This window comes from Entelurus aequoreus, linkage group LG03, assembly GCF_033978785.1.
Source record: "Entelurus aequoreus isolate RoL-2023_Sb linkage group LG03, RoL_Eaeq_v1.1, whole genome shotgun sequence".
Lineage (NCBI taxonomy): Eukaryota > Metazoa > Chordata > Actinopteri > Syngnathiformes > Syngnathidae > Entelurus > Entelurus aequoreus.
The window spans coordinates 60,505,766-60,529,588 of NC_084733.1; the positions used below are offsets into that span (position 1 = coordinate 60,505,766).

At 40.5% G+C, this 23,823-nt stretch overlaps 1 protein-coding gene across 1 annotated transcript in view; it reads left to right on the plus strand.

Annotated features, from left to right (window-relative positions):
- Positions 1-23,823, plus strand: part of metap1 (methionyl aminopeptidase 1) — a 108,427-nt gene that overhangs the window by 30,181 nt on the left and 54,423 nt on the right. Inside the window, exon 2 of the mRNA XM_062042330.1 lies at positions 23,182-23,233. Coding sequence (XP_061898314.1) covers positions 23,182-23,233 — 52 coding nt within the window. The remainder of the gene's footprint in view (positions 1-23,181; positions 23,234-23,823) is intronic.

Below are 23,823 nucleotides of genomic sequence, written 5' to 3' on the forward strand. Positions count from 1 at the left end.
GATCATTTCGCGATATTGCCATATTTTTGCTGAAAGGATTTAGTAGAGAACGACGATAAAGGTTGCAACTTTTGGTCGCTGATAAAAAAAAAAAAGCCTTGCCTATACCGGAAGTAGCGTGACGTCACCGGAGGAAGGACTCCTCACATTTTCCCATTGTTTACAATGCAGCGAGAGAGATTCGGACCGAGAAAGCGACGATTACCCCATTAATTTGAGCGAGGATGAAAGATTTGTGGATGAGGAAAGTGAGAGTGAAGGACTAGAGTGCAGTGCAGGACACATCTTTTTTCGCTCTGACCGTAACTTAGGTACAGGGTTCATTGGATTCTTCACTTTCTCCTTTTTCTATTGTGGATCACGGATTTGTATTTTAAACCACCTCGGATACTATATCCTCTTGAGAATGAGAGTCGAGAACGCGAAATAGACATTCACAGTGACTTTTATCTCCACGACAATACATCGGCGAAGCTCTTTAGCTACTGAGCTAACGTGATAGCATCGGGCTCAAATGCAGATAGAAACAAAATAAATAAATCCCTGACTGGAAGGATAGACAGAAGATCAACAATACTATTAAACCATGGACATGTAACTACACGGTTAATAATTCCCAGCCTGGCGGAGCTTAACAATGCTGTTGCTAACGACGCCATTGAAGCTAACTTAGCAACGGGACCTCACAGAGCTATGATAAAAACATTAGCGCTCCACCTACGCCAGCCAGCCCTCATCTGCTCATCAACACCCGTGCTCACCTACGTTCCAGCGATCGACGGAAGGACGAAGGACTTCACCCGATCATCCGTGCGGTCGGCGGCTAGCGTCGGATAGCGCGTCTGCTATCCAAGTCAAAGTCCTCCTGGTTGTGTTGCTACAGCCAGCCGTTAATACACCGATCCCACCTACAACTTTCTTCTTTGCAGTCTTCATTGTTCATTAAACAAATTGCAAAAGATTCACCAACACAGATGTCCAGAATACTGTGGAATTTTGAGATGAAAACAGAGCTTTTTTGTATTGGATTCAATGGGGTACCAATACTTCCGTTTAACTAGTGACGACACGCGCATACGTCATCATATATAGACGTTTTCTACCGGAAGTTTAGCGGGAAATTTAAAATTGCACTTTATAAGTTAACCCGGCCGTATTGCCATGTGTTGCAATGTTAAGATTTCATCATTGATATATAAACTATCAGACTGCGTGGTCGGTAGTAGTGGGTTTCAGTAGGCCTTTAATGTAACTATAGCTAAAAAAAATAGTACAATAGCAATAGGAGAGACTATTCATCCTAAGGCTGAAACGACGCGTCGACGTAGTCGACGTCATCGGTTACGTAAATACGTCGACGCCGTTTTTGTGCGTCGACGCGTCGCATAATGACGTCACACTACCGTCATGGCGAAGCGCAAAGCAGACGATCAAAGAAGACGATGCGAGCGGTGCGAGCGAGGGGGAAAAGCATGCCAAAAGTGGTCAAAAGTGTGGAGTATTTCAATAAACGGCCAAATAATGTTGTTGTATGCACACTGTGTCGAGCGGAAATGGCCTATCATAGCAGCACAACGGCTATGAACGAACATTTGAAAAGAAAACCATCAACTAGTCAATCGTCCGCGCGAGCATACGTTGTCATCATTACACAAAAACATGAATGTGTCATTTGTATCTGCTAGGGGTGTAACGGTACGTGTTTTGTATTGAACCGTTTCGGTTCGGGGCTTTCGGTTCGGTACGGGGGTGTACCGAACGAGTTTCTAAGCTAAAGCCTTAACAAGCTGCTTTGCTCCGTCTGCCTCTGTCTCAGCACGCAGCATTGTCCCACCCACACAACCATCTGATTGGTACACACGCAGCATTGTCCCACCCACAAAACCATCTGATTGGTACACACGCAGCATTGTCCCACCCACACAACCATCTGATTGGTACACACGAAGCATTGTCCCGCCCACACAACCATCTGATTGGTACACACGCAGCATTGTCCCACCCACAAAACCATCTGATTGGTACACACGCAGCATTGTCCCACCCACACAACCATCTGATTGGTACACACGAAGCATTATCAGCCAATCAGCAGTGCGTATTCAGAGCGCATGTAGTCAGCGCTTCAGCGTGGAGCAGATAGGTGTTTAGCAGGTGAGCATCAGGCAGCGGACCCTCCCCAAATGATAATAAACACCTCCCAGTCAACTACTAGTAACATCACTATGAGCCTGTTGACCTTCTAGAAACTTAAACTGCAGCTCAGCTCGCTCGCAATCCTGGCTCGAGGTGAAGGCTAATTAGCTCTCAGTTCCAGCCACATCGACCCCTTCTGAGCGCCTATTTTCAGCTGCTGGGAATATTGTAAACAAGAAAAGAACCAAAGCATGTAGACATGCTAACATTTCTTCATTACAACTGTTAGTCACTCACTGGAATGAGTAGAATTGGTTATTGTGTACTGTGTTGGACTGGATGTTTATTTTGCACATTTTAAAAGCAATACTTAATGTTTACAGTGCTCCAGAATATTTAGATTGGCACTTTTTTGTATTGGATGTTTATCTTTATTTTTGCACATTTTAGCAAATAAGCAATACTTTCACTTTTGTTGAAATGTTTACACTCTTGTTACAGAATATTTCGTTTTGCACTTTTTTGTATTGGATGTTTATCTTTATTTTTGCACATTTTAAAGCAAAATAAGCAATACTTTTACTTTTGAAATGCTTATACTATTGCAGAATATTAAGATTTGCACTGGATGTTGACTTTTATATTTGCACATTAAAAAGCAAATAAGCTACCGTATTTCCTTGAATAGCCGCAGGGGCGCTAATTAATTTAAAACCTCTTCTCACTCCTGCGGTTACCAAAACCATGCGGAATGAGCAAGCATGCTCTAATTATTTTAAAACCTCTTCTCACTCCGGCGCATACCTTATCATGAAAAACACATTTAATAAAAAAAACGTTATTATGATCTTACCTTTACTTGTAGATGGGTCCATGTGCAGCTGCTTCTGATCAAAGGCAGTCTTTCTCATCTTTCTTCAATTTTAAAAGTCTCTGGAGATATTCCTTTAATTATTACCTCCTGCTTCGATTGAAAGTCCAGTTTAGAAAACCGTTTTATTTTAGATATGTAATCCTCCATGGTAAAAGTGCAAGCAAACAATTGCTGCATGCTTGCTGCTTGTTGTTTTCTTCTGCAGTACCTGTCTCCTGCAGTACTGGTAGTCGCAAGAAGGATCACTAGCGCCCTCTACCACCTGGAGGCGGGAGTCATTTAATGACTCATATTTGACCCGGCGGAAGTGCCAAGCATGCGCTAATTATTTTGCGAAACGAGTTTGACCCGGCTGTAATTCTAGGCAGGCGAATACTATATTCCCGGCGCCAATTCAAGGAAATACGGTACTTTTAATTTTGTTAAATGTTAAAAGTTTTAAATGTTTACATTGTTACAGAATATTTAGTCATGTTGTTGTCAATGTTGACTGAGTGGCCATACTTCTTTTTTTTTGTAAATAAAAGCCATGCCTTTTGAAAAAACGGGCCTACATTTATTTTTTCATCTTCATTTTGAATAAAAAAATAATCGGCAAAAGGAAAAAATAATCTATAGATTAATCGAAAAAATAATCTATAGATTAACCGATTAATCGAAAAAATAATCTATAGATTAATCGATAGAAAAATAATCGTTAGCTGCAGCCTTAATTCATCCCTAGGGATGATGTTTGATAAGAAATTATCGAGTTCGAGCCTATTATCGAATCCTCTTATCGGACCGATTCCTTATCGATTCTCTTATCGAGTCCAGATAGGTTGTTGTATATGGAAAAAAACACACAATATTTGGTTTAACAAAAGCTCACTTATTATATAAGAAAAGAATTTAATCTAATAAATAAATAAATATTGACTGTTACCCCCCTAAAAAAAATAAATAAATAAATATTGACTGTTGTTACCCAAAGTATATTAAGTGGAATTTTTCAGAAAAACAAATATATACAGTAACACAAAAACAACCTGTCTCTGTGATCACTATAGGTGTATAAATAATAATATAGTGTTAAATAAGATCTGTCCCTTGGGCACAAAACTGAAAATAATACAGCTCTCCAAAAAGTGCAATTCTGTTGCTATTTGACATAACTGTTTGTTATGATGCTTTGACATTTTTGCACTTTATTTCTTTATTGAAAGAAAATTCTATGAAGAGAAAAATGGTTTGCAAATGTGGTTACAATGCTAAAAAATGAAAAGTTAAAGCTAAAAAAAAGAAATACACTTTATTGAGTTAACATTATTTCTTTATAGGGGGAAAGATGTTATGAGCTAGGGAATATAACTACACTACCCAGCATGCAACGGGAGTGACGAGCATGCGCGGTAGCCCCGAAAAGTGTTGTTGCATGTCGTCACCAAGCAGCTAGGAATGAGGTTATGAGCACGCTGTGAAAGTAAACGTCAAGAACTCAGCCAACACGCCTCGTCTGCATTATTTATAATTAGACAGACAACACATATACAGTGTGATTTTGTTTTGTTTACAAGGACAGAAAAACAAAAGTTAAAAAAGGGAGATATGTTGTATATATATGTATGTGCTGCGGTTGCTTTAAGAACGTTGCGACAGCTGCCGTAAAGGAGGTGCGTTGCTAGCCTGGTTGCTATGTTTCCGGTTGGTCGTAAAAGTGTTCGTCATGTGTTTGTACCCTGCTCAAATCTCTCAGTAAAGTTATTCATTTGATTATACCTTTTGTTTTGAACTTTATTACACCTTGGAGCGCTTTTTCCCGTCCATTGTTTCCTGCTTTCGCTATCTGCGCCTAATGACTGAGCTATGTGACGCCATTTCTTGTGATGTCACACGGGGCATTTCTGGTCGGGACGGGATTCGTTTCGAGGGATTCGAATAAAGAACCAACTCTTTTTCTTTACTATAGTGGTCTCGATAACGGGTACCGGTTCTCAAAAAGGGATTCGAGTCCGAGGACTCGGTTCTTTTCTTATCGAACAACCGGGAAAACCGGTTTCGAGTATCATCCCTATTCATCCCTGAACACCATGGAGTTCATGTAGGCTTAATGATGCACTTACATTATTATATCAACTATCAGAGACAGAAACTCTTCATTTAACATAATGTCCTTTTTTGCTGCTTCAACACAGCTTAATCAACACAGAAAAAGGTCAAGTTAAATAACAGACAGACAGGGCTTTGCTGTCCGTAACACACACACCGCAAAATTAGCTAACGTTACGCTAAAAGCAAATTAGTCTTCACCTCAAGCCAGGACTGCGAGCGAGCTGAGCTGCCTTTTATATTTCTAGAAGGTCAACGGGCTCATTGTGATGTTACTAGTAGTTGACTGGGAGGTGTTTATTATAATTTGGGGAGAGTCCGCTGCGTGGTGCTTACCTGCTAAATGCTAAGCACTGACTACATGCGCTCTGAATACGCACTGCTGATTGGCTGTTAACTCTCTGCGTGTAATCAATCAGATGGTTGTGTGGGTGGGACAATGCTGGGTGCTGTGTAGAGTACTGACAGAGAAGAGGCAGAAAGCGGAGCAGCTTGTTAAGACTTAAGCTTAGGCGGCTACTTCATATGTTTGTGTGGAAACTCGTTCGGTACACCTCCGAACCTAACCGAAACCCCCGTACCGAAACAAATTCACGTACCGTTAGGGATGATGTTTGATAAGAAATTTTCAAGTTCGAATCCTCTTATCGAACCGATTCCTTATCGATTCTCTTATCGAATCCAGATAGGTTGTTGTATATGGAAAAAAACACACAATATTTGGTTTAACAAAAGCTCACTTTTATTATATAAGAAAAAAATTAAATCTAATAAATAAATAAATATTGACTGTTACCCCCCTAAAAATAAAATAATAATAATAAAATAAATATTGATTGTTGTTACCCAAAGTATGTTCAGTGGGATTTTTCAGAAAAACAAATATATACAGTAACACAAAAACAACCTGTCTTTGTGAAAACTATAGGTGTATAAATAATAATAGTGTTAAATAAAATCAGTCCCTTGGGCACACAACTGAAAATAATACAGCTCTCCAAAAAGTGCACTTCTGCTAATATTGGAACATAGTAACTACAGCTATTGGAACATAGTAACTACAGCTATTGGAACATACTAACTACAGCTATTGGAACATACTAACTGCAGCTATTGGAACATACTAACTACAGCTATTGGAACATACTAACTACCTCTATTGGAACATACTAACTACACACACTATGACACTAAGAACGCAACAGTCATCAATCAACAATTCTTCTTAAAAAAAATTAGCATGTCTGCTTTTTCTGGATCAAGTCTGACCCTCTCTTCGCTAATCGTGTCACCAGCGGTTGAAAAAAAACCACGTTCACTTGGCGTGGAACTAGCTTGGACACACAGATATGTTTGAGCAAGATCATATAGGAGGGGCAGAGTGTCTCTCTTACCAAACCACCAAATGGCAGTGTTGGCCTGCATGTTGGTGCGAGGAAGGCCTCTGTACACCTGTATTTCCTGGTCTACTCTGTCTGGGGAGCTCCTCTGTTTCATGGGCTGCAGTTCACTATCGTCCTCCGCTGGAAACGGGTCATCCAAGCAGGGAGTCCTCTTCAACCTCACAGCAGGTGGACTCTGGCTGTCATCATCTGAAAAAGGATAAGTGGATAACGTTGACATTATCTTAATTCACATCTTCATTTCAATAATGAATATAGCAAAATACGTCCGGGCCAAAAATCACTTCACATTCTCTACTGCTCGCTAGTATTACCAAATCTGAGTTATTGTGCAGAAATGTGGGGAAATAACTACAATGATGTACAAAGCAAACTATAACCTGCTACCAAAGAATGTACAACAATTCTTCTCAACTGAAGAGGAGAAATATAACTTTAGAGGAAAATGTAATTTAAAACATTTCTGTGTACGTACAACACTTAGAACCTTTATCATATCTGTATGTGGAATTAAATGATGGAATGGATTAAGTAAAGAAATTAAACATTGTACTGATATGATCCAGTTTAAGAGGTTGTTCAAATTAATAGTGCTTACAAAGTACAAAGAAGAATTATGAGAAATAATTTCAACCTTATTGAAAATACGATATTGTTCATCTCAGTATATTAATGACTGAATTAATTAATTACATATTACAAAACTGTTGTATATACTAATTTACAGATATTTTATTATAAAAAGGTTGGTAAATGATGTATATATTTGTAAACGCTATGAAGTGGGAAAGGGGTAGGATTAAATAAGCTTTACTTCTTCCTACTCCTGTAAAGTGAAATTATATGAAACTGATGTATTATACTGTAAGTGTGTTCATGTTCCAAATACACTAAAGAAATAAAGAAAGCACTTGTTTATTAGACAGATTTGCAAACTCTGTAGTGGTGTAGGCTACAAGATACCGTTATCAGACACATACAAAAAGGCTAACGTTACCGTTAGCCACTGACTATGCTTAGGTAACGTTAGTCTAGCTAACATTACTGCCGCCCTGGTTGACATAGAGGTAACGTTACTACAAGTGAGCAGATGTGGAAATTAACCGGCAACAGTTAACGTTAGTTACTCACCGGCGTCACTGCCACTGTAACTGGGACTGGGGCAGCTGGCAGAAGAAGAGGGGCGCTGCTTCTCCACACGGTTCTCAACCTTTCAGGTTATGCACAGCCTGAACATGTTTCAACATGCTTGTTGTGCTTCCCCCCTTACACGAGAGCGAAGCCTGGCAATAATTGCATATTGCCGTTTCCTCGTTGTATTTTTTTGTGAAATGAAGCCATGCCTTGGAGCGCTTTTTCCGGTCCATTGTTTTTCCTGCTTTCCCTATCTGAGCCTAATGACTGAGCTACGTGACGTCATTTCTTGTGATGTCCCACGGGGCATTTCTTGTGGGACGGGATTCGTTTCCAGGGATTCGAATAAAGAACCAACTCTTTTTCTTTACTATAGTGGCCTCGATAACGGGTACTGGTTCTCAATAAGGGATTCGAGTCCATATAATCGGTTCTTTTCTTATTGAACAACCGGGAGAACCGGTTTCGAACATCATCCCTACGTACCGTTACACCCTTAATGTATATATATATATATATGTATGCATGCATGCATATATGTATGTGTGTGTATATATATATGTATGCATATATATATATATATGTATGTACAGTATATATACTGTATGTCACAATACACTATATGTATCGCAATATTTTGCCTTAGCCTTGAATGAACACTTGATGCATATAATCACAGCAGTATGATGATTCTATGTGTCTACATTAAAACATTCTTGTTCATACTTCATTAATATATGCTAATTTTAAACTTTCATGCAGAGAGGGAAATCACAACTAAGTCAATTTAGCAAAAGTGTATTTATTAAACAGTTATTAAGCAGTGGCACAAACATTCATGTAGGGCTGAATCACAGCAGTATGATGATTCTATGTGTCTACATTAAAACATTCTTGTTCATCCTTCATTAATATATGCTCATTTTAAACTTTCATGCAGAGAGGGAAATCACAACTAAGTAAATTTAGCAAAAGTGTATTTATTAAACAGTTATTAAGCAGTGGCACAAACATTCATGTAGGGCTGGGCGATATGGCCTTTTTTTAAGTATCTCAGTATTTTTAGGCCATATCGCGATACACGATATATCTCAATATTTTGCCTTAGCCTTGAATGAACACTTGATACATATAATCACAGCAGTATGATGATTCTATGTGTCTACATTAAAACATTCTTGTTAATACTGCATTAATATATGCTCATTTTAAACTTTCATGCAGAGAGGGAAATCAAAACTAAGTCAATTTAGCAAAACTGTATTTATTAAACAGTTAAGCAGTGGCACAAACATTCATGTCATTTCCAAAACAGAAAGTGCAAGATTGTCAGAGACATTTTAAAACAAGCTATAAGTGCACTTTTGTGAATGATGCTAAAAATTAGCAGTGATGCTACAAATTAGCAGTATTGCTACTTTTAGTAGCAACACTTTTGCCGCATAATTGTTCAACATATTCCCGCTTGAAGCCAAACCACCACCAGACGATGGATCCCGTTAGGGCTGGGCGATATGACTAAAAAATGTATCACGATATAAGTGTTTCATATCAGTCGATGTCGATAATTATTGATTTTAAAAAAAAAAAACTATTCTAAATAAAGACCAGGAGAAAAAAGGCTGAATTTAAATACTTTTATTTTAAATATAACCTTTAACCTTTAGAACGAGGTCAGCATTATGAAAAACAGTCAGATAAATGAAAATACTGGTCGATGTGCAAATATTGACATTAAATAAATGCTTAATCCAACAAAATGTGCAAAGTATTGTAATTAAGAAATTAGTAGTGTACAACTCAGGCTTTAAAGCCATATTGGTAACAATATATGCAAATAAATAACAGTCACATTAAGCAAGCAGAAACAAACATGTCTTACAGAATATTGTAAACATCGGAATAAACTTGCGTCTGAACATCTGTGACAAAACAAACCTGTTACACTCTTCAGTAATTTATGGAAAAATAAAACCAACTTCAGTATCTCCTTTTCCACGGATTCCCTGCACATTGTGTAAAGCTTAGGAATAGCTGTCTTGGAAAAGTGCTTTCGGCCAGGTAAAACATAACGGGGGTCGAGCACGTGTATGAGATTCTTGTACCCAGACTTCTCAACTATGCTGAGCGCTAGCATGTCCTTCGCTAATTGATACACCACTGCATCCGTTATTTCTTTATAATGTTTTGAATTTTTGTCGTATGGCATTGCTGCCGAGTAATACTCTCTGCGGCAACAACAGACCACCATCGAGACGATGGTGGTCTGTTCGGTGCTGTTCCACTTGAACCGGCTGATGTAGATGGTTGTGGCTGTTTGATACTGCTGTACTCCAGCAGGTGAGAGCGGCTCAGGTGGTAAAATAAGTTTGTCGTGTTCCCAGACTTGGTCGGGACGACGACCTTGCAAAGTTTGCAGACAGTATTACTCTTTAGAACCTTTATTTAACCAGATAAGAAAACCCATTGAGATCAAGATCTCTTTCACAAGGGTGACCTGGCCAAGAGGTCAACAGCACATGTCACAGAGCAGTTCACTCTGATTCGTATCGGATTTTAAAAAATCCAAAATACTGCCAAACTGGTGACGTGACGTTTCCTTTTTTATTTACAATTTCCTCTCATGCTGCCGCACTCATATTCCTGTTTCGTTTCACTCCTCGTCGTCAGCTAGCCGTTGTTACTTTTTTTTTTTTTTTTTTTTCCTGTGAGCATTTCCCAGAATGCCTTGCGGTTCAGGTCGAGAGGCCAAAGCCCTTCCTCTGCCTACACCCCCCAGAATGCCGTGCGGTTCCGGCTCTGCCTTTCTTCCTATTTTTTTCCTAACAGAACTCAGTGAAATTATCGAACGTTCTATCGACCCCATTTTCTATTGATATTGATCACGTCTATCGCGATATATATTGTTATTGTTTTATCGCCCAGCCCTAGATCCCGTGCTGTTTTTCTTAGGAATTAATTCTTTCTCCATTTGTTACCAGATTCGCACCTTCTCTCTCTCGTATTACCACCCGCACCACTCCATTAGCATCACAGCTAACGTTACCATGTTGCTACCGCTCTGCTTCGCGGGAGCGTTTGACGTTGCACACGTGACCTATGTAAGAAGGTGCGCTTGTTTTAAGTCTTTGTGAGAAGGAGAGACAAGAAAGAGCGAGAAATGCATGCAGTTTAATGCCCGCAGCTAAAAGCAACTGTGTGAGAACATATACTCGACTATAAATGATAAATGGGTTGTACTTGTATAGCGCTTTTCTACCTTCAAGGTACTCAAAGCGCTTTGACAGTATTTCCACATTCACCCATTCACACACACATTTACACACATATGGCGGGAGCTGCCATGCAAGGCGCTAACCAGCAGCCATCAGGAGCAAGGGTGAAGTGTCTTGCCCAAGGACACAACGGACGTGACTAGGATGGTAGAAGGTGGGGATTGAACCCCAGTAACCAGCAACTCTCCGATTGCTGGCACGGCCACTCTACCAACTTCGCCACGCTGCCCAGATATACCATATTTTTCGGACTATAAGTCGCTCCGGAGTATACGTCGCACCGGCCGAAAATGCACAATATCAATCAATCAATCAATCAATCAATGTTTACTTATATAGCCCTAAATCACAAGTGTCTCAAAGGGCTGTACAAGCCACAACGACATCCTCGGTACAGAGCCCACATACGGGCAAGGAAAACTCACCCCAGTGGGACGTCAATGTGAATGACTATGAGAAACCTTGGAGAGGACCGCATATGTGGGTAACCCCCCCCCCCCCCCCCCTCTAGGGGAGACTGAAAGCAATGGATGTCGAGTGGGTCTGACATAATATTGTGAAAGTCCAGTCCACAGCGGATCCAACACATCAGCGAAAGTCCAGTCCATAGTGGGGCCAGCAGGAACCATCCCGAGCGTAGACGGGTCAGCAGCGTAGAGATGTCCCCAACCGATGCACAGGCTAGCGGTCCACCCCGGGTCCCGACTCTGGACAACCAGCACTTCATCCGTGGCCACCGGACCTGTGCAACTCTCCCTCCATAAGGGAGAGGGGAGCAGAGGAGAAAAGAAAAGAAACGGCAGATCAACTGGTCTAAAAAGGGAGTCTATTTAAAGGCTAGAGTATACAAATGAGTTTTAAGATGGGACTTTAATGCTTCTACTGAGGTAGCATCTCTTAACTTTTACGGGGAGGGCATTCCATAGTATTGGAGCCCGAATAGAAAACGCTCTATAGCCCGCAGACTTTTTTTGGGCTCTGGGAATCACTAATAAGCCGGAGTTCTTTGAACGCAGATTTCTTGTCGGGACATATGGTACAATACAATTGGCACGATAGGCAGGAGCTTGACCGTGTATTATTTTATACGTAAGTAGTAAAACCTTAAAGTCGCATCTTAAGTGCACAGGAAGCCAGTGCAAGTGAGCCAGTATAGGCGTAATATGATCAAACTTTCTTGTTTTTGTCAAAAGTCTAGCAGCCGCATTTTGTACCAACTGTAATCTTTTAATGCTAGACATAGGGAGGCCCGAAAATAAAACGTTACAGTAATCGAGACGAGATGTAACGAACGCATGGATAATGATCTCAGCGTCGCTTGTGGACAAAATGGAACAAATTTTAGCGATATTACGGAGATGAAAGAAGGCCGTTTTAGTAACACTCTATGTGTGACTCAAACGAGAGAGTTGGGTCGAAGATAATACCCAGATTCTTTACCGAGTCGCCTTGTGTAATTGTTTGGTTGTCAAATGTTAAGGTGGTATTATTAAATAGATGTCGGTGTTGAGCAGGACCGATAATCAGCATTTCCGTTTTCTTAGCGTTGAGTTGCAAAAAGTTAGTGGACATCCATTGTTTAATTTCATTAAGACATGCCTCCATCCGGCGTGCAATAAAGAAGGAAAAAAACATATACCGTATTTCCCGTGGAAGCGGGAGCGGGAGACGTCGTCGCCGTGGAAGCTGGAGCGGGAGACGTCGCCGCGGGAGCGGGAGACGTCGCCGCGGGAGCGGGAGACGTCGCCGCGGGAGCGGGAGACGTCGCCGCGGGAGCGGGAGACGTCGCGGGAGAGGGAGACGCCGTGGAAGCGGGAGAGGGAGACGTCGTCGCCGTGGAAGCGGGAGAGGGAGACGTCGTCGCCGTGGAAGCGGGAGGCGTCGTCGTCGCCGTGGAAGCGGGAGACGTCGTCGCCGTGGAAGCAGGAAGCGTCGCCGTGGAAGCAGGAAGTGTTGTCGCCGTGGGCGGAGCCAGAGGCAAAGCAGGCGTCTGCAGACCAACTACCGAGCCAGACTGTTCCTCACTCTCCAGCTCTTTCAGCACCCTCTGGTACCACTCCTCCATCCATGCTGCACTGTACATTTCTGGAGGGTCCCGTGTGCTTTGCAGCGCTGGAGCAGGAGGTGCAGAGGATGGCGTTTGCAGGACCACCAGGGTTGATGGTGGCGTCAGAGTGGCAGGCGGAGCGTCTGTAGCAATGGATGGAGTCAGAGGAGCAGGTGTCCGGGCTGTCGGCGTGGGAGGAGCCAGAGGAGCAGGCGGCTCAGATGTGATGGGCGGGGCCAGAGCGGTAGGTGGCTGCAGGACTGAACAGGACTGTTCCTCCCTCTCCAGTTCCTTCAGCACCCCTTGGTACCATTCGTCCATCCACTCTGCGCTGTACTTCTCTGGCGGGTTCAACTTGCTTTGCGGCACTGGAGCAGGAAGTAGGGCCAAAGCAGGCAGCGCCCCCGCTGGAGGAGTGGCAGGCAGCAACCTCAGTGGAAGGAGGTCTGCTTGCCCCGCTGACACGCTACCAGCGTACCCCCCCCCCCCCCCCCCCTCAGGAAGCACATTCCAGATGCTAGATGGAGCTGGTGGGGGGAGCGCTTGTGCGAGTTTGGCGGGAGCAGAGGGCACGGGCGGATGGGCTCTAGGAAGCCTGGGAGCTGACCTTGTGCGTGTGTGCCGCTGGCGCCTTTCTGGACAATGCCTGCAGGTGGTGTCTGAGGGGAGGAGAAGCCGCACGGGAAGAGCCTGGTAGAAAACGTTGGGGGAAAAGTGTCCGTCTTAAGCTCCTGGAGGATCCTTTGCTTGTCCTTGTTGGAAAGGAACACTTCGTCTGGCTGAGTCAAAGTCATTGAGGGCGGAGCTTGAAAGTCAGAAGGTGACTGAGACTGACTAGACCTAGATTTAACAAAAATGTCCTGATAATGTTTCATTGTCAAATTAAAGTCATTTGGAAGTGGCTGACAGAAAGAATTAACAGAATTTTAAAACGCCTCTGACGTCATCAAAAGTGTACGGGGGCGCGTCATCAGGGGGTCAGGGTCCCAGTGATTGACAGGCCAGTCGGAGAAATCTTTGGCAAAATGGTCGATTGAGTCACCAAACATCTGAAGAGGGGAATCCTGGGCTGCTTGTAGCTGGCTGTGTTACGGAGGGGAAAATTGTGGGATTGGCGCGTCTTTGCCGCAAGCCGAAGCCTTCTTGGGTGACTTCCGTTTTCGCTGACGCGCTCGGGCTGGCTGTGAGCGGACATCACCGGGGCCAGATGGAGTCGATTTGGACCAACGAACCGTTAGGCCCCCACAATAAATATTTGCGCTCCAAAGGGGAATACCGGAGAGTCTCTCATTGCCTTTAAGACCAGCCACGTCCCGTAGCCGGGATCCTCCACGCCCTCTTCGAAAAGACTGTTTGCTGGTGGTCTTCTGTTACGCTGGCGAGGCATTGTGATGCCGGAGGTCGTCTTTTCAAGATGCAGAGGGATGTCAGGAAGCGGCGTGCAGGTGAGAATAAATGTTTTATTCTATTTGCAGGACAAAATATGCTGCGCGGTGCCCACGGCACGGAAAACAAAAGGGTAGCCAAAAGATGCTAGTACCAAATTACAGACTAGGAGCGAAAACGAGAGCGTAACTTGTTGGATGGGAGCAAACAAGACCACCAGGCCGAGTGAGGCCAGGGCATAGACTAAATAGCTCTCTGATTAGTGCCCGGGCAACAGGTGAGCGTCCCGAACACTAACCAGAAGCAGGTGAGTGCAATCTGCCGTCATGGCAACAGCAACAAACAAACTCAAGAGGTGCTGAAAACACAAGTGACTTGAAAACATAAACAGAATATGATCCGGGCAGCGGATCATAGCACTCTGAGCCAATTTAAATTTAGGTTAAAAACATATTTTTACACCATGCCGTTCAAATCCAGTTAGGCAGGATATCTTGGTCGTTTTTATTTTTTGTTTTATACATTTTTTTTAATTACATTTTAGTATTTTAGGTGATGTATTCTGCACTTCTTTTAAGGTATATTTTACTATTGTATTTTATTCATCCTTCTGTGTTACAATGTAAATGTGCCCTTTTTTGTTTTGTTTTAAATTGTTTGTCTGTACAGCACTTTGGCCAACTGGGGTTGTTTTTAAATGTGTTGTATAAATAAAAGAACTAAACTGAAACTAAAAACAAAGTCCACTTTGCAAAATGAACAAGGTATTCATGTTAACAAAAAATAAGAGAAAATATTCTCAAATTTTATATGTCTACATGCGAGTGGCAGCACAGACCCGTTCCGCCCGGAAAAACACGAGTGATGATGTCACGGCTATTGCTAACAAATATAATTGTGTGCGACAAATTTTTATTGTCGACAATGTTGACCAATCGTTGCACCCCTAGTGGACGTACTTAAATATATTCAAGATGAACCCGTGGACAGCAATCTACAAAATGTGCAATGTGCAAATATGAGGACAGTGGCTCTTTTTTAAGGACCGAAATGCTGGAACAGCGCAGCCAAGCAAGTGTGACATCATGGTTGGTTGCAGCGCTCGCTGTTCTTTGCAGAAGTGGAGTCTCTAAACACAAGTACAGTCTCCAATAAGACCAGAAATGGATGCTGGATTTGTTGCTCGTCGTTTTTAATAAAGGAAAAAGTAACTAAAATGATTGGAGAAGTCTCTAGAAACTTGAAAAACTCTCAACAAAGTACGGGAGCAGCAACAATTAAGAATAGAGCAAAACAAAATAAAATGAGAAAAAAACATATGTAAATACTAATTAATAACCCAGATTTGGTTTTAAATGTATTAAGGCCAGGTGATAAAACGATATCAATATATATCACGATAGATGTGTAATCGATATCAGTAAAAATATTAGTCTTTTTTTTTTTCTACGTCGGAAGAAATGGGAAGTTGCAAAGCAAGGTTGGTTGCCTGAACAAAGGCACTCACTAAATGAGCAACAAAGGAAGTGATCACTGATTAGTAGGAGTAACAGCCAATCAGGTAACAGTATCAACTATCCAGTTTGGTTGTGATCTTGTTGTCTCGTGATTGATTCTTTGCATGGAGTGAGAAGAGAAACAAAAAAATTAGTGTTGCAGAGAGAAAAGAGTGTCAAAACAGGAAAAGTCACCTCAACCGTATGGCAATTTAGGGATTTTTTTTTAAACGGACCATAATCAGACCAAAGCGCTCGTAAACCGTAATACCACAGCCTTCAGCACAGCGACACTAAACCTGCAGAAAATAGTTATTTTCAGGTTTCTCTGTTTACATTTTCACACTTTGCACTATTTTATTAAGCATTTCTTATGTATTCCTTATTTTTGCAACTTCAATTCAAGAGGTTGTTGTTCAGTGTCCAATATTATTTTAGAATTTTGTTTAATTGTTTGAGTTTTTTTCCATGGTTATGTTGACATTTCCTTTTCTCTCTGCCTTGAGAGCTGAGGGGATTATAATCAGTGGAAGGTTATTTTTAAATGTATGTTTCTCCTGGTCTTTTCTTAAGATGTATCAATAGTTATCAAACTCGACCAGATTAAAAACTTTTACATGACTATTTTTGTGCCCTTTGAATATTTGTGTGTGTGTGCATATATATATATATATATATATATATATATATATATATATATTAGGGCTGCAACTAACGATTAATTTGATAATCGATTAATCTGTCGATTATTACTTCGATTAATAATCGGATAAAGAGACAAACTACATTTCTATCCTTTCCAGTGTTTTATTGAAAAAAAAACAGCATACTGGCACCATGTTGTGGACATTGGGGGTGCAGCATACACCAATAATAACACAGAAATGTAACTCATCAGAACTGAATCAGATATTTTACACGTTTCTGTTGTGAATAATAAAGGATTCATTTTAGGCTGCCTCTGAATAATAGCATGAAATATTCCAGCACCATCATAACGTTTAGTTATACTAAAGCGTCACTCAAATCTAAATATATTTATATAGCTTTATCAGCCCAGCTACATTGATCCATTATGAAACCAACCTGAGATATTTCTGTCCGTTACGTTTATTTCGAAATTGGTAACCATGCGTTTTCTCTCTCAAAACGGAGTCAAATGTACCGGAGACACATTATCAGCCCCACGTTGCAACAAAGGCATAACTTTAACTTTACTCACAAAAAAGCTGAACTCATGAATGCTTGTTGCCACTATGGACTTAAAAACTTACGTACTGTGAGTTCTTCCCTTCATCCATGGCTCCAACATTTTTCTTCTTCAGGTGCTCCTGAAGCAATGTTGTACTTCCGTGCCATTTTGCAGGAAACGGTCTTCTTTGAAGTCTTTAAAGTGAAGTGTTCCCACACTTTTGACGACTTAGGTCGTACACTTTTCTCCATTGAAGCAATAACCTCAAGATGTTTCTCCGCTAAACTATCGGTAGTGTTTTCCTGCGCCATTTTTCAAATTTTTCCAGCAAAGGAGACGCCGTCGTCACGTGAACTGCACATGACCACATCATTGGCTAGCTTACGCCACCTCATGAGACGTAGCCTCAGCGCCGCCCTGGCGCTGTTTTGTACTGTTTTTGTACTTATTTTGATTATTGTTTCTCAGCTGTTTGTAAATGTTGCAGTTTATAAATAAAGGTTTATAAAACAAAAAAAAACAACAAAAAAATAACCAACCAAAAAAAAAAAAGCCTCTTCGCATAGCATAGTTCCAACGAATCGATGACTAAATTAATCGCCAACTATTTTGGTAATCGATTTAATCGATTAGTTGTTGCAGCCCTAATATATATATATATATATATATATATATATATATATATATATATATATATATATATTATAAAAATAGTTGGCAATTTAGTCATCGATTTGTTGGATTATGCTATGCGCAGAGGCTACTTATTTTAAATTTTGTATTTTTTTTATAAACTGCAACATTTACAAATAGTTGAGAAACAATAATCAAAATAAGTATGGAGCCAGTATGCGTTTTTTTTTCTCAATAAAATACTGTAAAGGATAGAAATGTAGTTTGTCTCTTTTATCCGATTATTAATCGAAGTAATAATCGACAGATTAATCGATTATCAAATTAGTTGTTAGTTGCAGTCCTAATATATATATATATATATATATTAGTAGGGCTGGGCGATATGGCCTTTTATTAATATCTCGATATTTTTGGGCCATGTCACGACGCACGATATATATCTCGATATTTTGCCTTAGCCTTGAATGAACACTTGAGGCATATAATCACAGCCGTATGATGATTCTATGTGTCTACATTAAAACATTCTTGTTCATGCTGCATTAATATATGCTCATTTTAAACTTTCATGGAGAGAGCGAAATCACAACTAAGTCAATTTAGCAAAACTGTATTTATTAAACCGTTATTAAGCAGTGGCACAAACATTCATGTCATTTCAAAACAAAGTGCGAGATTGTCAGACATTTTAAAACAAGCTATAAGTGCACTTTTGTGAATGATGTCACTAAGATGACATTTCAAAACAACACTAAATCAAAGTGCACTTTTTGTACAGAACGGCACTACAATAGTTTAAAACAAATAAAGTGCACTTTTGTGCATGATGTCACACAAGATATTTCAGTAAGTGTCACATAAAAATTAGCCACATATCAAATAGTATATGTCCTACGGTGTTGATGTGGAAATAGTTGCTTCGGCATTTAGTTGGTGTGGCACTGAACGAAGATGTTGACATGTAAAGACATATTCCCGCTTGAAGCTAGGGCTGGGCGATATATCGATATACGCAATATATCGCGGGTTTGTTTCTGTGCGATATAGAAAATGACTATATCGTGATATTCGAGTATACGTTCTCACGCAGTTGCTTTTAGCTGCTGGCATTACACTACAGGCTCTCCTCGCTCTTTCCTGTGTCTCCTCACAGACAAGCGCACCTTCTTACATACGTCACATACGTGTACGCCCTCACGCAGCAAAGAGGTAGCAGCATGGGTAACGTTAGCTGTGATGCTAGCGTAGCCGTGCGAGTGGTAATACGAAAGAGAGAAGGTGCGAATCTGGTAACAAATGAAGGAATAATTAATTCCCCCAAAAAACAGCAGGGAGTCCATCTGGCGGTGGTTTGGCTTCAAGTGGGAATATGTCGAACAGACAACCGTAATTTGTCAAGTGTGGGTCAAAAGCGTTGCTATAAAAAGTAGCATTACTGCTAATATGTAGCATCATTTGAAAAGTTACCTGCTAGAAAATGAAGAGTGCTTACTCCTAAGGCTGAAACGACACGTCGACATAGTCGACGTCATCGGTTACGTAAATATGTCGACGCCGTTTTTGTGCGTCGACGCGTCGCATATTTACGTCACACTACCGTCATGGCGGAGCGCAAAGCAGACTATCGGAGCGGTGCGCGCGAGGGGGGAAAAGCACGCCAAAAGTCGTCAAAAGTGTGGGAGTATTTCAATACACGGCCTAATAATGTTGTATGCACACTGTGTCGAGCGGAAATAGCATATCATAGCAGCACAACGGCTATGAACGAACATTTGAAAAGAAAACCATCAACTATTCAATCGTCCGCGTGAGTATACGTTGTCATCATTACACAAAAACATGAATTTGTCATTTGTATCTGCTAGGGGTGTAACGGTACGTGTTTTGTATTGAACCGTTTCGGTACGGGGCTTTCGGTTCGGTACGGGGGTGTACAGAACGAGTTTCTAAGCTAAAGCTAAAGTCTTAACGAGCTGCTTTGCTCCTTCTGCTTCTGTCTCAGCACGCAGCATTGTCCCACCCACACAACCATCTGATTGGTACACACAAAGCGTTATCAGCCAATCAGCAGTGCGTATTCAGAGCGTTAGCCAATCAGCAGTGCGTATTCAGAGCGCATGTAGTCAGCGCTTCAGCGTCGAGCAGATAGGTGTTTAGCAGGTGAGCATCAGGCAGCGGACTCTCCCCAAGTGATAATAAACACCTCCCAGTCAACTACTAGTAACATCACTATGAGCCCGTTGACCTTCTAGAAATATAAACTGCAGCTCAGCTCACTCGCAGTCCTGGCTTGAGGTGAAGGCTAAGTACCTCTCAGTTCCAGCCACATCGACCCCTTCTGAGCGCCTATTTTCAGCTGCTGGGAATATTGTAAACAAGAAAAGAACCAGAGCATGTAGACATGCTAACCTTTCTTCATTACAACTGTTAGTCACTCACTGGAATGAGTAGAATTGGTTATGTGTACTGTGTTAGACTGGGTGTTTATTTTGCACATTTTAAAAGCAATACTTAATGTTTACAGTGCTCCAGAATATTTAGATTGGCACTTTTTTGTATTGGATGATTATCTTTATTTTTGCACATTTTAGCAAATAAGCAATACTTTCACTTTTGTTGAAATGTTTACACTGTTGTTACAGAATATTTCGTTTAGCACTTTTTAGTATTGGATGTTTATCTTTATTTTAGCACATTTTAAAGCAAAATAAGCAATACTTTTACTTTTGAAATGCTTATACTATTGCAGAATATTAAGATTTGCACTGGATGTTTACTTTTATATTTGCAAATTAAAAAGCAAATAAGCTACTTTTAATTTTGTTAAATGTTAAAAGTTTTAAATGTTTACATTGTTACAGAATATTTTGTCATGTTGTTGTCAATGTTGACTGAGTGGCCATACTTTTTTTTTTTTGTAAATAAAAGCCATGCCTTTTGAAAAAACTGGCCTACATTTATTTTTTCATCTCCATTTTGAATAAAAAAATAATCGGTAAAAGGAAAAATAATCTATAGATTAATCGAAAAAAATAATCTATAGATTAACTGATTAATCGAAAAAATAATCTATAGATTAATCGATAGAAAAATAATCGTTAGCTGCAGCCTTACTTACTCCGCATGTCAACATCTCTGTTCGGTGCCACGCACCCACACCATCAAAATGCAGAGGCAAACATTTCCAGATCAACAACGTATGTAAAAAATAGTGATTTTTTTTTAGTTGCGATTTCCTTTTCTGCATGAAAGTTTTAAAGTAGCATATATTAATGCAGTATGAAGAAGAATGTTTTAATGTAGACACATAGAATCATCATACTGCTGTGATTATATGCATCAAGTGTTCATTCAAGTCTAAGGCAAAATATTGAGATATATATCGTGTATCACGATATGGCCTTCAAATATCGCGATATTAAAAAAAGGCCATATCGCCCAGCCCTACTTAAAGCCAAACCACCATCAGACGATGGACCCCGTGCTGTTTTTCTTGGGAATTAATTATTCCTCCATTTGTTACCAGATTTGCACCTTCTTTCTCTCGTATTACCACTCAAACCACACCGTTAGCTGTTAGCATCGCAGCTAACGTTACCATGTCGCTATCTGTCTGCTCCGCGGTAGGGTGTGACGTTGCTCACGTAACAATATGTGTGTATATGTAAGAAGGTGCGCCTGTTTTAAGTCTCTGTGAGAAGGAAAGACAGGAAAGAGTGAGAAACGCATGCAGTTTAATGCCCGCAGCTAAAAGCAACGGCGTGAGAACGTATACTCGAATATCATGATATAGTCATTTTCTATATCGCACAGAGAGGTAGTAGCATGGGTAACGTTAGCTGTGGTGCGAGTGGTAATACGAGAGAAAGAAGGTGTGAATCTGGTAACAAATTAAGGAATAATTAATTCCCAAGAAAAACAGCACGCGGTCCAACGTCTGGCGGTGGTTTGGCTTCAAGTGGGAAAATGTCGAACAAACAACCGTAATTTGTCAAGTGTGGGGAAAAAGTGCAGCTGCGTAATGCTACAAAGAGTAGCATTACTGCTATTATGTAGCATCATTTGAAAAGTCACCTGCTAGAGAATAAAGAGTGCTTGAAACTCTGCATGTCAATATCTCCGTTCGTTGCCACATCAACAAAATGCAGAGGCAACCATTTCCATATCAACACTGTATTAAAAAAAATAGTCCACGACATAAGGAGATGACGTCCGCCGGAACCTACCACATAGCGAAAGAAGGACACTATTTGATTTCCTATTATGCAGCTCATTTTTAATTGACAGTTATTGGAATATCTTGTGTGACATCATGCACAAAAGTGCACTTTATTTGTTTTAAACTATTGTAGTGGAGTACTGTACAAAAAGTGCACTTTAATTTACTGTTGTTTTGATATGTCATCTTAGTGACATCATGCACAAAAGTGCACTATTAGCTTGTTTTAAAATGTCTCTGACAATCTTGCACTTTGTTTTGGAAATGACATGAATGTTTGTGCCACTGCTTAACTGTTTAATAAATACACTTTTGGTCAATTCACTTAGTTGTGATTTCCCTCTCCGCATGAAAGTTTAAAATGAACATATATTAATGCAGTATGAAGAAGAATGTTTTAATGTAGACACATAGAATCATCATACTGCTGTGATTATATGCATCAAGTGTTCATTCAAGGCTAAGGCAAAATATCGAGATATATATCGTGTATCGCGATATGGCCTAAAAATATTGAGATATTAAAAAAAGGCCATATCGCCCAGCCCTAGTTCACACTAAGAACCGTCTTTGAAGCTAATTGGGATGGTGATTACTTTCCGAGTAAGAAATCCAACCTCGGAAGGAATTTCTGACTGAGAATTCGGAAATTCCAAATTCCTAACTCACAATTCTACCATGGTGTTGGTCGTTCAACTTGACAGTGTGCCTTGGTTCTTGTCTCTCTCGGTTAAATATTCATTTTTACTTAAATAGCATTAACAGAACACAGTCAAAACACCAACAAAAACAGGAACTGTTTGTGACAGCTTCCATCCATCCATCCATTTCCTACCGCTTATTCCCTTCGGGGTCGCGGGGGCGCTGAAGCCTATCTCAGCTACAATCAATACAATTATTGTGACAGCTTATTTAACTAAATTCAGTGTTGAAGAGTTCAGTATTTTCAAACTGAACCCCTTATGTCCAGCCAGTAATTTATAAACATTATTGTCCTGAATAAGGTGTTTGCCCAAAAGTAATGTGCGATACAGCCAAAAAGACATCCACAAGTCGGAAAAAAAAACAGCAGTGCTACAATAAGCAGCGTTTGCCACTTTAGAGCACTGTATAAAAAATAAACATCCCTATAGGTAGAACCGTTATTTGCAGCATTTGTCTGGCTACTTTGAAATTACAGTGAATTATAACACTTGTGCTTATTAAGGCTAATCATGTTGATTAATATAATTTTAGTGATATAATTAAGACTGTTGATCAATAGCAATTGCACTTTTTTCTTATGTTCTCTCCAGGAATGTTTCAAAGGAAGCTGGGTTTCTCACAAGTTGCTTCACAAAAAAGCAAGTAAGTATGAATGGTTACTGTATGCATTGCGATTTCTTGATTACCATGCCTTTTAAAGGGGAACTATTATATATTTTTTCTATTTTTAAAGCACTTCCTTTTGGTCTACATGACATGTAGTGATGGTTATTTGGTCAATATTTTGTGTTGAAGACATATCTTCAAGCATAAGCAGTTTTGAGAGTTGGACTTGTTAAGATAGACTGACTGAACCTTCGTCCCCGCCCCGGTGGCCATATTTGTAGTTTAGGAGAGAAGCTTCTCGCAAGGAACATTTCTTATCCTAAATATATTCAAATTTTGAGCTGACAAATTTTACCATCCAGTCATAAATGATAAATGGGTTATACTTGTATAGCGCTTTTCTACCTTCAAGGTATTCAAAGCGCTTTGACAGTGTTTCCACATTCGCCCATTCACACACACATTCACACACTGATGGCGGGAGCTGCCATGCAAGGCGCTAACCAGCAGCCATCAGGAGCAAGGGTAAAGTGTCTTCCCCAAGGACACAACGGACGTGACTAGGTTGGTAGAAGGTGGGGATTGAACCCCAGTAACCAGCAACTCTCCGATTGCTGGCATGGCCA